Source organism: Salvelinus alpinus, chromosome 25 (assembly GCF_045679555.1).
Source record: "Salvelinus alpinus chromosome 25, SLU_Salpinus.1, whole genome shotgun sequence".
NCBI lineage: Eukaryota > Metazoa > Chordata > Actinopteri > Salmoniformes > Salmonidae > Salvelinus > Salvelinus alpinus.
This window is the reverse complement of record NC_092110.1, coordinates 44,497,944-44,512,835: the sequence shown is the minus strand read 5'-3', so window position 1 is coordinate 44,512,835 and position 14,892 is coordinate 44,497,944. Positions and strand designations below refer to the sequence as shown.

The 14,892-nt window shown below is 44.1% G+C and overlaps 1 protein-coding gene across 1 annotated transcript in view; it reads left to right on the top strand.

Annotated features, from left to right (window-relative positions):
* The first annotated feature begins 899 nt into the window (after positions 1–899).
* paplna (papilin a, proteoglycan-like sulfated glycoprotein) overlaps positions 900–14,892 on the top strand; it is a 95,912-nt gene continuing 81,919 nt past the window's right edge. Inside the window, exons 1-3 of the mRNA XM_071366904.1 lie at positions 900–1,294; positions 3,441–3,503; positions 6,323–6,426. Coding sequence (XP_071223005.1) covers positions 3,453–3,503; positions 6,323–6,426 — 155 coding nt within the window. The 5' untranslated portion in view covers positions 900–1,294; positions 3,441–3,452. The remainder of the gene's footprint in view (positions 1,295–3,440; positions 3,504–6,322; positions 6,427–14,892) is intronic.

Sequence of the window (14,892 nt, the reverse complement as noted above, 5' to 3'; positions counted from 1 at the left end):
TATACTTACAACTTGTGCTAAGTTAAGATATTATACTGAATTAAATCAACCAGACTCGGAGGTAAACGTTAACATGTTTTTAATGTAACAAGCCTTTACTGGCGTGGTGATGTCATCTATCAGTACATCACATCAATACACAACAATGTTAATTAGCATTTTTGAATATGAGAGTAAATAGAGCCCTGAATATATTGATAAAAGCCACCTTGTCCGAGGGAGATTTTACAGGTTATCAAAACATCACGCCAGGGTACGCCTATACTAAACACAGTCCTTATCCCCTATTGGAAAAATGAATGGTGGAAAAACAATTGGAACTATTTCCCTTGTTTGACCACTAGGTTTTATGGGTATTATGACACCTCCACTGTGGGGGATCTAAGGTCTTCACCATAACACCCATTTAAAAAAAACAAAAAAAAACGGTGAACGTACAAGCCTGTGTACACATAGGAGGTACCTTAAAGAAACGTACCCACTAACGGAAATCAAAAGGTCCGTCCAACCGATTCGTTGGCATGCCAGCTCTCATCAACCCGGGACGTGTGGTCACCCTATTATAAACCTATTCATATATATATAATTGTTAAACCCTGGTATTAACGAAGCTGTTACATCATAACACGTTATTACACTATAATAATCTGACACGGTTCAACTCAAATAGCCCGTACTGTAATGCCATAATAACAGTACTGTGTGTGAGCCACTCATCTCTCGTGGACAGATTCTCATGAACAGGAAATGACAAACTTTCGCGAAATAAATTTTGTTCTGAGGTAACCAAGATTAGAGGGCCACTGGTATGTAAAAAAACGAGAATTACTCATTAAAAGTGTGTCGTGCACATTCATTCTGAGAAGAAGGATCTTAAAATCTACAAACGTTAATTAACAGTTATTTTTACAATCTGAAATTATAGCCTCACAGTAATTCTCCCCGGTTGAGTTCTGTACATTGACACACTGTAATCACCAGCACGCAGATCCCGGGCACCGTGGGGTTAACCCGAGTGACGCAGACAGAGGTTTTAACACCGACTGGACTCTTTCTCCTCTTTTCAATTTCCTGCTGGAAAGAGAAAGGAAAGGAGTCTTGCAGCTAGATAAGCTCATCAGAAAAGGAGTTGGGCACAGGGGCTAATAACTGAAACACTCCCCGGCAGAGAGAGACGGAGCTAGCAGGTAATATTAGAACCGCAGCTGCGGAGGTACTACGACACAGTGAAAACGCGCAGCAAGGAATCATCAGGTATTTTGGATAGTTGAAAGGACGCAGAAACGCTCAAAGGGTAAGTTCTGACGACTTTTATTAGGATTTCTGGCATTTTATATTTAGTAAGAATAGCTTCGTGGGAAATGTTTTGAAAGCCAACATTTTTGCGAACAATAATACGCTTTTGCTGGAGTTACTTTTCACATATTTCTGATTTGTAGGCAGGCTACCAGCTATTAATAGACTATTAATTTCTACTTTTAATTAACTTGTACTACATTCAGTTTAGCTAAAGTCATTCAACATTTTTTTTCAACATAGTCTTAGTGTTTTGCAGAGCAGAACAGAGCGTACCCTCTCCTGTTGGAGAATATAACGCATCTCCACTGGGCAAAAAACGTATTAAATAAACGTTTTCCCCACGTCATTTTCAACAAAAGATCAATGTGATGACGTTGAATCAACGTGTAAAACTGATTAGATTAGCAAAAAGTCATCAACATAAGGACATTTAGTCTTTTTTTTCCACACAACTTTTAACCTAAATCTCATGACATGGTGAATAAAATAAAATAAAAATCAACTCTAATTCATATTAGTTGACAACTCAAGCAAATGTCTGTGGCCAGTGGACCCTGCCAGATCAGCCTGTGATGCTCATATGGAGCTGTAGGCTAGTGACACAAGTGGTCTAAAGTACCTAAGTAAAAAATACTTTAAAGTATTACTTAAGTAGTTTTTTGGGGGGTATCTTGTACTTTACTGTTTACTTTTACTCCACTACATTCCTAAAGAAAATAATGGACACAAATACTTCATTTGTAAATTAATGTCTGAGTGTTGGAGTGTGCCACTGGCTATCGTAAATAAAATAAAAACAAGAAAGGAATTTGAAATGATTTATACTTTTACTTTTACTTTTGATACTTAAGTATATTTAAAACCAAATACTTTTGGACTTTTACTCAAATAGTATTTTACTGGGTGACTAACTTTATTTTTTAATTTTTAATTTTTATTTTTATACAATTGAGTACTTTTTCCATCACTGAGGGACACCCTCTTTTATCACCTTCCATGAACCTAGGCTACACTCAAGGCGCCTGAAAATAAATGAGAGCCACACACTCCAGGAGCTCAGATGCAAAAAAAATGTCATGTCCAACGTTTCGACAGCCAAGCTGTCTTCATCAGGGTTTAATCACAAACACTGCGGGATGACTCGTTTATTTAGTGTCAAAAGACACACAGGTGTCTGTAATCACGGCCAAGGATACACACACAAACACATTACTGTTACTTGCTTAATTCTGTTAGCACAACAATGAATAAATAAGTTGAACAACGTTGAATAAATAAGTTATTATTATAATATGCATGACTTCATTAATGGGCCATTCCTACACAACGCTCAGTGTATTATACAGTGCGTGCACGTGTGTTTGTGTGTGTGTGTGTATGCGTGCACGTGTGTTTGTTTGTGTGTGTATGCGTGCACGTGTGTTTGTTTGTGTATACAGTCGGTGTGCATGCACGTGTGTTTGTGTGTGTGTGTGTGTGTGTGTGTGTGTGTATGCGTGCACGTGTGTTTGTACATGTGGTCAAGGAATGGGACTCGGGAGTGCAAGAGTTTTTGCTGACCAGTCTATTGAACGGTGTTAGTGAGAGTTGAATCCTGTGACTGGGGCTCTGCCCTGACCCCCTAACTCTGACAGTTCCGGTAATGAGTTGAGAACAATAGGCTCATAGAGCCGCTGACTCCATTAACAACCTTCAAGTGAGTGCAATTACGGACAGTCAGATCAGCCCAGACCAGAGTGTCCAGAGCCCGCTGGGCTACCTTGTCCCCCCCCTTTCAGGGAACCATAGTAAAACATTCTCGTATGTTCCCAGAACAGAACACCTCCGTTACCAGAATGTTGAAGAAAAAAACGTAGATAAATGATTAATAATTATTTCTGTTTTCTGATTTTATTTCCACCATAAACATCTCACATGACATATAGGATTTGAAAATCACTTTATAATAATGACTGTATAACTACTACAAGCTAACGGTGTTATATTAACGTTCGGTAATAAACCATTTATAAGGCGTTTTACAAAAACGTCTTCCCACCATTTATTAATCATTTGCTCTCACATTTTGTAAATGTTAGTAAACTAAGTCATTATAATCTCCTTTATCAGACTAACTAACTGGTTTTTGTCGTTTCCATCAGTGAAAGAGGAAGATGTTGTGGTGCCTGGTTGCTTTGCAGCTGTTCTTGGCTCCAGCTCTCCTGGTAAGCAGACATGATGTACATATGAATAGTATTGCATTACATTGTTATTGTATTCAGTGAATACAAATTGTTACGTGGGGGAAAAAAGCAGTCCGGTACAGATAACACATCCAACCTACACTACATTGCCAAAAGTATTTGGACACCGCTTTAAATTAGTGGATTCTGCTACTTCAGTCACACCCGTTGCTGACAGGTGTATAAAATTGAGCACACAGCCATGCAATCTCCATAGACAAACATTGGCAGTAGAATGGCCTTACTGAAGAGCTCAGTGACTTTCGACGTGGCACCGTCATAGGATGCCACCTTTCCAGCAAGTCAGTTCGTCAAATTTCTGCCCTGCTAGAGCTGCCCCCAGTCAACTGTAAGTGCTGTTATTGTGAAGTGGAAACGTTTGGGAGCAACAACGTCTCAGCCGTGAAGTGGTAGGCCACACAATCTCACAGAACGGGAGTGCTGAAGCGCGTATAGCACAATAACTGTTTGTCGGGAGCTTCGTGAAATGGGTTTCCATGGCAGAGCAGCCGCACACAAGCCTAAGATCACCATGCACAATGCCAAGCGTCGGCTGAAGTGGTGTAAAGCTCGCCACCATTGGACTCTGGAGCCGTTGAAACGCGTTCTCTGGAGTGATGAATCACGCTTCACCATCTGGCAGTCCTACGGATAAATCTGGGTTTGGCGGATGCCAGGAGAACGCTATCTGCCCTAAAGCATAGTGCCAACTGTAAAGTTTGGTGGAGGAGGAATAATGGTTTGGGGCTGTTTTTCATGGTTCGGGCACCTTAGTTCCATTGATGGGAAATCTTAACGCTACAGCATACAATGACATTCTAGACGATTCTGTGCTTCTAATTTTGTGGCAACAATTTGGGGAAGGACCTTTTCTGTTTCAGCATGACAATGCCCCCTTGCAGAAAGCGAGGTCAATGGTTTGTCGAAATTGGTGTGGAAGAACTGGACTGGCTTGCACAGAACCCTGACCTCAACCTCATCGAACACATTTGGGATGAATTGGAACGCCGATTGCGTGCCAGGCCTAATCGCCCAACATCAGTGCCCGACCTCACTAATGCTGTTGTGGCTGAATGGAAGCAAGTCCCCCACAGCAATGTTCCAACATCTAGTAGAAAGCCTTCCCAGAAGAGTGGAGGCTGTTCTAACAGCAAAAGGGGGACCAACTCCAGATTAACACCAATGATTTTGAAATGAGATGTTGGACGAGCAGGTGTCCACATACTTTGGCCATGTAGTGTATGCGTTACAGTACTGTGTTACATAGGTCCCCACAGGGACCACATAGTAAACATGTAGACACTAGCTGTACTATACTTTGGATGTCTACTAAACATGTATTATAATAGGTGACAGGTTAGTGGTGACAGGATAGTGGTGGCAGGACAGTGGTGGCAGGACAGTGGTGGCAGGACAGTGGTGGCAGGAAGTGGTGGCAGGATAGTGGTGGCAGGACAGTGGTGGCAGGACAGTGGTGACAGGCAAGTGGTGACAGGATAGTGGTGGCAGGATAGTGGTGGCAGGACAGTGGTGGCAGGACAGTGGTGACAGGCAAGTGGTGACAGGACAGTGGTGACAGGATAGTGGTGGCAGGACAGTGGTGACAGGACAGTGGTGACAGGAAAGTGGTGACAGGACAGTGGGGACAGGATAGTGGTGACGGGATAGTGGTGGCAGGACAGTGGTGACAGGACAGTGGTGACAGGATAGTGGTGACAGGATAGTGGTGACAGGACAATGGTGACAGGACAGTGGTGACAGGACAGTGGTGAGGTAGATGGCAGGATAGTGGTGACAGGACAGTGGTGAGGTAGATGACAGGACAGTGGTGACAGGACAGTGGTGACAGGACAGTGGTGACAGGATAGTGGTGACAGGACAGTGGTGACAGGACAGTGGTGACAGGACAGTGGTGAGATAGATGGCAGGATAGTGGTGAGATAGATGACAGGATAGTGGTGACAGGACAGTGGTGAGGTAGATGACAGGACAGTGGTGACAGGACAGTGTTGAGGTAGATGACAGGATAGTGGTGACAGGATAGTGGTGAGGTAGATGGCAGGACAGTGGTGACAGGACAGTGATGACAGGACAGTGGTGACAGGACAGTGGTGAGGTAGATGGCAGGATAGTGGTGACAGGACAGTGGTGAGGTAGATGACAGGAGAGTGGTGAAAGTACAGTGGTGACAAGATAGTGGTGACAGGACAGTGGTGACAGGATAGTGGTGGCAGGATAGTGGTGAGGTAGGTGACAGGATAGTGGTGAGGTAGGTGACAGGATAGTGGTCAGGTAGATGACAGGATAGTGGTGAGGTAGATGACAGGATAGTGGTGAGGTAGGTGACAGGATAGTGGTGACAGGATAGTGGTGAGGTAGATGACAGGATAGTGGTGAGGTAGATGACAGGATAGTGGTGAGGTAGATGACAGGATAGTGGTGAGGTAGGTGACAGGATAGTGGTGACAGGATAGTGGTGAGGTAGATGACAGGATAGTGGTGAGGTAGATGACAGGATAGTGGTGAGGTAGATGACAGGATAGCTGTGAGGTAGATGACAGGGGGGAGGGGTATATGGGGTCTGGAGTCAGAAGCTTTTATCAGAGCCCTATGGCCCCTGGTCAAAAGTAGTGCACTATATAGGGATAGGGTACCATTTAAAGTAGTGCACTATATAGGGATAGGGTACCATTTAAAGTAGTGCACTATATAGGGATAGGGTACCATTTAAAGTAGTGCACTATATAGGGATAGGGTACCATTTGGGACTCAGACCACTATGTTTTGTTTTAAATGTCCAGCTGCCTAGTGGGGACTACTGGGAGGAATGGAGTCCCTATGGAGAATGTAGTAGGAGCTGTGGGAGTGGGGTTACCATGAGAACCAGGAGATGTGTTACCCAGAGGTAAGAGATGTGTTTATTTATTTCTTTCTTCTTTCTTTGTTGGACGTGACTCTACTCCTTCACTATACTCTTTCAAACAGAGCGTAGCTGTGTTTTACAAGGTCCAAAATGTTTAGCTTGACAGAAAGTCACATAGTGAGATTGCCAATGTTATATAGAACACCCAGGAGTTATGGACGTGGTTATGATGATATCAGGTTATATAGAACACCCAGGAGTTATGGACGGCTATGATCGGCTATGAAAAGCCAACTGAAAATTATTCATGATTATTATTTGACCATGCTTGTCACTTATGAACATTTTGAACATCTTGGCATAGTTCTGTTATAATCTCCACCCAGCACAGCCAGAAGAGGACTGGCCACCCCTCATAGCCTGGTTCCTCTCTAGGTTTCTTCCTAGGTTTTGGCCTTTCTAGGGAGTTTTTCCTAGCCACCGTGCTTCTACACCTGCATTGCTTGCTGTTTGGGGTTTTAGGCTGGGTGTCTGTACAGCACTTCGAGATATTAGCTGATGTACGAAGGGCTATATAAAATAAACTTGATTTGATTTGATTTGATGTGATTATGATGATATCAGGTTATATAGAACACCCAGGAGTTATGGACGTGGTTATGATGATATAAGGTTATATAGAACACCCAGGAGTTATGGACGTGGTTATGATGATATCAGGTTATATAGAACACCCAGGAGTTATGGACGTGGTTATGATGATATCAGGTTATATAGAACACACAGGAGTTATGGATGTGGTTATGATGATATCAGGTTATATAGAACACCCAGGAGTTATGGACGTGGTTATGATGATATCAGGTTATATAGAACACCCAGGAGTTATGGACGTGGTTATGATGATATCAGGTTATATAGAACACACAGGAGTTATGGACGTGGTTATGATGATATCAGGTTATATAGAACACCCAGGAGTTATGGACGTGGTTATGATGATATCAGGTTATATAGAACACCCAGGAGTTATGGACGTGGTTATGATGATATCAGGTTATATAGAACACCCAGGAGTTATGGACGTGGTTATGATGATATCAGGTTATATAGAACACCCAGGAGTTATGGACGTGGTTATGATGATATCAGGTTATATAGAACACCCAGGAGTTATGGACGTGGTTATGATGATATCAGGTTATATAGAACACCCAGGAGTTATGGACGTGGTTATGATGATATCAGGTTATATAGAACACCCAGGAGTTATGGACGTGGTTGTGATGATATCAGGTTATATAGAACACCCAGGAGTTATGGACGTGGTTATGATGATATCAGGTTATATAGAACACCCAGGAGTTATGGACGTGGTTATGATGATATCAGGTTATATAGAACACCCAGGAGTTATGGACGTGGTTATGATGATATCAGGTTATATAGAACACCCAGGAGTTATGGACGTGGTTATGATGATATCAGGTTATATAGAACACCCAGGAGTTATGGACGTGGTTATGATGATATCAGGTTATATAGAACACCCAGGAGTTATGGACGTGGTTATGATGATATCAGGTTATATAGAACACCCAGGAGTTATGGACGTGGTTATGATGATATCAGGTTATATAGAACACCCAGGAGTTATGGACGTGGTTATGATGATATCAGGTTATATAGAACACCCAGGAGTTATGGACGTGGTTATGATGATATCAGGTTATATAGAACACCCAGGAGTTATGGACGTGGTTGTGATGATATCAGGTTATATAGAACACCCAGGAGTTATGGACGTGGTTGTGATGATATCAGGTTATATAGAACACCCAGGAGTTATGGACGTGGTTATGATGATATCAGGTTATATAGAACACCCAGGAGTTATGGACGTGGTTATGATGATATCAGGTTATATAGAACACCCAGGAGTTATGGACGTGGTTATGATGATATCAGGTTATATAGAACACCCAGGAGTTATGGACGTGGTTATAATTGTACTGTGTCCAGGCAAGATTGTAGGGAGTGACACTTTAACTTTGAATAGGATCTCTATCTTTTATGTCGGGTGTTGTCTTCTGCGCTCTCAGCAGAGCGTGCCGTGAAACCAGCAGAAGATGAGATGGGAACGAGTTTACTGTGTATTACGGTTGGGACAGGATAAGAAACATATTATTGTCAGCTGTCCCGTTTTCACAGAACAGCGGCATTTGTTTCTAGGATTTGGCAGGTTTTTACTGGCGGTGGTTGAGGGTTCTTGTGTTTCTGTTGGAAGGATTTTATGTGTTCTCACGTGGTTGTGGCTTGTTGTGATGGAGTGTTGATGATGACTATGATGGTCTATAACCCATATGATTATGTGAGTAAGCTGGTTAGAGAGAGAGGAGGGATAGAGAGAGAGGAGGGATAGAGAGAGGAAGGATAGAGAGAGAGGAGGGATAGAGAGAGGAGGGATAGAGAGAGGAGGGATAGAGAGAGGAGGGATAGAGAGAGGAGGGATAGAGAGAGAGGAGGGATAGAGAGAGAGGAGGGATAGAGAGAGAGGAGGGATAGAGAGAGAGGAGGGATAGAGAGAGAGGAGGGATAGAGAGAGAGGAGGGATAGAGAGAGGAGGGATAGAGAGAGGAGGGATAGAGAGAGGAGGGATAGAGAGAGAGGAGGGATAGAGAGAGAGGAGGGATAGAGAGAGAGGAGGGATAGAGAGAGAGGAGGGATAGAGAGAGAGGAGGGATAGAGAGAGAGGAGGGATAGAGAGAGGAGGGATAGAGAGAGGAGGGATAGAGAGAGAGGAGGGATAGAGAGAGGAAGGATAGAGAGAGGAGGGATAGAGAGAGGAGGGATAGAGAGAGGAAGGATAGAGAGAGGGAGGATAGAGAGGGATAGAGACAGAGGTCATATCCAGCCTGTCCTGCCAGCTTGCTACATCGTATCTACCACAGAGTTGTATCCATAAATCATAGAGCTGGAATCCAGCCTGCATGTTCCTTCTTGCACCTCGTTGTAATGTGATCTCAGCGTACCGTAGGAAGAGACAGGGGAAACTGAAGTACAGTATGTGTTTCCCCCTCCAAAAAAGACTTCAACCAACTGGATGAGGAGCTACAGCCTCAAGGGGTCATTGGGGTCACAACAACACCAAACCCTTCCTGAGGTGCTTGGTTATATATGAAGGACTTTATCCTTCATCCTTCTTTCAGCTGTGATCTATGCTGCCCAAAAGACAGAGATAAACCAGCTGGTCATGATGGGATTGCAAGCCGTCGGTAGTCAGCAGTTCTCTGCCTGATTGAGGTTGAGTCCCAAATGGAACCCTATTCTGATTGAGGTTGATTCATAAATGGAACACTATTCTGATTGAGGGTGAGTCCTAAATGGAACCATATTCTGATTGAGGTTGATTCCTAAATGGAACCATATTCTGATTGAGGTTGATTCCTAAATGGAACACTATTCTGATTGAGGTTGATTCATAAATGGAACACTATTCTGATTGAGGTTGATTCATAAAGGGAACCCTATTCTGATTGAGGTTGATTCCTAAATGGAACACTATTCTGATTGAGGTTGATTCATAAATGGAACACTATTCTGATTGAGGGTGATTCCTAAATGGAACACTATTCTGATTGAGGTTGATTCCTAAATGGAACACTATTCTGATTGAGGGTGATTCATAAATGGAACCCTATTCTGATTGAGGTTGATTCCTAAATGGAACACTATTCTGATTGAGGGTGATTCATAAATGGAACACTATTCTGATTGAGGGTGAGTCCTAAATGGAACCCTATTCTGATTGAGGTTGATTCATAAATGGAACACTATTCTGATTGAGGGTGATTCATAAATGGAACCCTATTCTGATTGAGGTTGATTCCTAAATGGAACCCTATTCTGATTGAGGGTGATTCATAAATGGAACCCTATTCTGATTGAGGTTGATTCCTAAATGGAACACTATTCTGATTGAGGTTGATTCATAAATGGAACACTATTCTGATTGAGGTTGATTCATAAATGGAACCCTATTCTGATTGAGGTTGATTCCTAAATGGAACACTATTCTGATTGAGGGTGATTCTCAAATGGAACCCTATTCTGATTGAGGTTGATTCATAAATGGAACACTATTCTGATTGAGGGTGAGTCCTAAATGGAACCATATTCTGATTGAGGTTGATTCCTAAATGGAACCATATTCTGATTGAGGTTGATTCCTAAATGGAACACTATTCTGATTGAGGTTGATTCATAAATGGAACACTATTCTGATTGAGGTTGATTCATAAATGGAACCCTATTCTGATTGAGGTTGATTCCTAAATGGAACACTATTCTGATTGAGGTTGATTCATAAATGGAACACTATTCTGATTGAGGGTGATTCCTAAATGGAACACTATTCTGATTGAGGTTGATTCATAAATGGAACACTATTTCGATTGAGGTTGATTCATAAATGGAACCCTATTCTGATTGAGGTTGATTCCTAAATGGAACACTATTCTGATTGAGGTTGATTCATAAATGGAACACTATTCTGATTGAGGGTGAGTCCTAAATGGAACCCTATTCTGATTGAGGTTGATTCATAAATGGAACACTATTCTGATTGAGGGTGATTCATAAATGGAACCCTATTCTGATTGAGGTTGATTCATAAATGGAACCCTATTCTGATTGAGGTTGATTCCTAAATGGAACCATATTCTGATTGAGGTTGATTCATAAATGGAACACTATTCTGATTGAGGTTGATTCTCAAATGGAACCCTATTCTGATTGAGGTTGATTCATAAATGGAACCCTATTCTGATTGAGGTTGATTCCTAAATGGAACACTATTCTGATTGAGGTTGATTCCTAAATGGAACCATATTCTGATTGAGGTTGATTCCTAAATGGAACCCTATTCTGATTGAGGTTGATTCTCAAATGGAACCCTATTCTGATTGAGGTTGATTCATAAATGGAACCCTATTCTGATTGAGGTTGATTCCTAAATGGAACACTATTCTGATTGAGGTTGATTCCTAAATGGAACCCTATTCTGATTGAGGTTGATTCCTAAATGGAACACTATTCTGATTGAGGTTGATTCTCAAATGGAACCCTATTCTGATTGAGGTTGATTCATAAATGGAACCCTATTCTGATTGAGGTTGATTCCTAAATGGAACACTATTCTGATTGAGGTTGATTCCTAAATGGAACACTATTCTGATTGAGGTTGATTCTCAAATGGAACCCTATTCTGATTGAGGTTGATTCCTAAATGGAACCCTATTCTGATTGAGGTTGATTCCTAAATGGAACCCTATTCTGATTGAGGTTGATTCCTAAATGGAACTCTATTCTGATTGAGGTTGATTCTCAAATGGAACCCTATTCTGATAAATGGAACCCTATTCTGATAAATGGAACCCTATTCTGATAAATGGAACCCTATTCTGATAAATGAAACCCTGTTCTGATTGAGGGTGATTCCTAAATGGAACCCTATTCTCTACATACTGTATTACTTTTGACACTGGGCCCGCGTCAAAAGTAGTGCACTACATAGGATGCCATTTGGGACGTAACCTGAGTGATGGCAGGGTGGGTCAGGATTTGATTTAATTTTAACCTTTATTTAACTAGGCAAGTCAGTAACGAACAAATTCTTATTTTCAATGACGGCCTAGGAACTGCCTTGTTCAGGGGCAGCACGACAGATTTGTACCTTGTCAGCTCGGGGATTCAATCTTGCAACCTTTCGGTTATTAGTCCAACACTTTAACCACTAGGCTGCGCTGCCGCCTCTACACTCTAACCACTAGGCTGCGCTGCCGCCTCTACACTCTAACCACTAGGCTACGCTGCCACCTCCACACTCTAACCACTAGGCTACCTGCCTCCTCTACACTCTAACCACTAGGCTGCGCTGCCGCCTCTACACTCTAACCAATAGGCTGCGCTGACGCCTCTACACTCTAACCACTAGGCTACGCTGCCGCTTTTACACTCCAACCACTAGGCTACGCTGCCACCTCTACACTCTAACCACTAGGCTACCTGCCGCCTCTACACTCTAACCACTAGGCTACCTGCCACCTCTACACTCTAACCACTAGGCTACCTGCCACCTCTACACTCTAACCACTAGGCTACGCTGCCTCCTCTACACTCTAACCACTAGGCTACGCTGCCACCTCTACACTCTAACCACTAGGCTACCTGCCACCTCTACACTCTAACCACTAGGCTACCTGCCGCCTCTACACTCTAACCCCTAGGCTACCTGCCGCTTCTACACTCTAACCACTAGGCTACGCTGCCACCTCTACACTCTAACCACTAGGCTACCTGCCGCCTCTACACTCTAACCACTAGGCTACCTGCCTCCTCTACACTCTAACCACTAGGCTACGCTGCCATCTCTACACTCTAACCACTAGGCTACGCTGCCACCTCTACACTCTAACCACTAGGCTACGCTGGTTCTGGTCTGAGGGCTGGGCCTGCGGGTTCTGGTGGTTCTGGTCTGAGGGCTGGGCCTGCGGGTTCTGGTCTGAGGGCTGGGCCTGCAGTTTCTGGTCTGAGGGCTGGGCCTGCGGGTTCTGGTCTGAGGGCTGGGCCTGCGGGTTCTGGGATGAGGGCTGGAACTGCGGGTTCTGGGCTGAGGGCTGGGCCTGCGGGTTCTGGTCTGAGGGCTGGGCCTGCGGGTTCTGGGCTGAGGGCTGGGCCTGCGGGTTCTGGTCTGAGGGCTGGGCCTGCGGGTTCTGGTCTGAGGGCTGGGCCTGCGGGTTCTGGGCTGAGGGCTGGGCCTGCGGGTTCTGGTCTGAGGGCTGGGCCTGCGGGTTCTGGGATGAGGGCTGGAACTGCGGGTTCTGGTCTGAGGGCTGGGCCTGCTGGTTCTGGGCTGAGGGCTGGGCCTGCTGGTTCTGGGCTGAGGCCTGGGCCTGCTGGTTCTGGTCTGAGGGCTGGGCCTGCGGGTTCTGGTCTGAGGGCTGGGCCTTCTGGTTCTGGTCTGAGGGCTGGAACTATGGGTTCTGGGCTGAGGGCTGGGCCTGCGGGTTCTGGGATGAGGGCTGGAACTGCGGGTTCTGGGCTGAGGGCTGGTGATCTCAGTGACGAAGAGTTGATTCAAACAGAGACATGCTGAAGCACAGCTCCCTGATTTTGTTTATTTTGGAACAGAAAAATGATTGTCAGTCCAAGGGAAGAAGAAATACCACAATAAATACACTACATGACCAAAAGTATGTGGACACCTGCTCGTCCAACATCTCATTCCAAAATCATGGGCATTAATATGGAGTTGTTCTCCCCTTTGCTGCTATAACAGCCTCCACTCTTCTGGGAAGGCTTTCCACTAGATGTTGGAACATTGCTGTGTGGGACTTGCTTCCATTCAGCAACAAGAGCATTAGTGAGGTCTGGCACTGATGTTGGGCGATTAGGCCTGGCTCGCAGTCGGCATTCCAATTCATCCCAATGATGTTCGATGGGGTTGAGATCAGGGCTCTGTGCAGGCCAGTCAAGTTCTTCCACAACCGATCTCAACAAACCATTTCTGTATGGACCTCGCTTTGTGCACAGGGGCATTGTCATGCTGAAACAGGAAAGAGTAGTCCCCAAACTGTTGCCACAAAGTTGAAAACACAGAATCATCTAGAATGTTGTTGTATGCTTTAGAGTTAAGATTTCCCTTCACTGGAACTAAGGGGCCAGACCATTATTCCTCCTCCACCAAACTTTACAGTTGGCACTATGCATTGGGGCAGGTAGCGTTCTCCTGGCATCCGCCAAACCCAGATTTATCCGTTGTACTGTCAGATGGTGAAGCGTGATTCATCCCTCCAGAGAACGCGTTTCAACGGCTCCAGAGTCCAATGGCGGTGAGCTTTACACCACTCCAGCCGACGCTTGGCATTGCGCATGGTGATCTTGTGCGCGGCTGCTCGGCCATGGAAACCCATTTCATGAAGCTCCCGGCGAACAGTTCTTGTGTTGACGTTGCTTGGCATTGTGCTCGATTTTATACAGCTGTCAGTAATGAGTGTGGCTGAAGTAGCTCAATCCACTCATTTGAAGTCTTGTCCACATACTTTAGTGTATGTAGTGTATTTGATTCAGCAAAAGAAAGAAAGAAAGAAACAGAGAGAGAGAAACAGAGATAGAGAGATAGACAGAGAAACAGAGTAACAGAGAGAGAGAGAGAGAGAGAGAGAGAGAGAGAGAGAGAGAGAGAGAGAGAGAGAGAGAGAGAGAGAGAGAGAGAGAGAGAGAGAGAGAGAGAGAGAGAGAGAGAGAGTAACAGAGAGAGAGAGTAACAGAGAGAGAGAGTGAGAGAGAAACAGACAGAGAGAGAGAAAGAGAGAAACAGACAGAGAGAGAGAAAGAGAGAAACAGACAGAGAGAGAGAAAGAGAAAGAGAGAGAGAGAGAGAGAGAAAGAGAAACAGAGAGAGAGAAACAGAGAGAGAGAGAAACAGAGAGAGAGAAAACAGAGAGA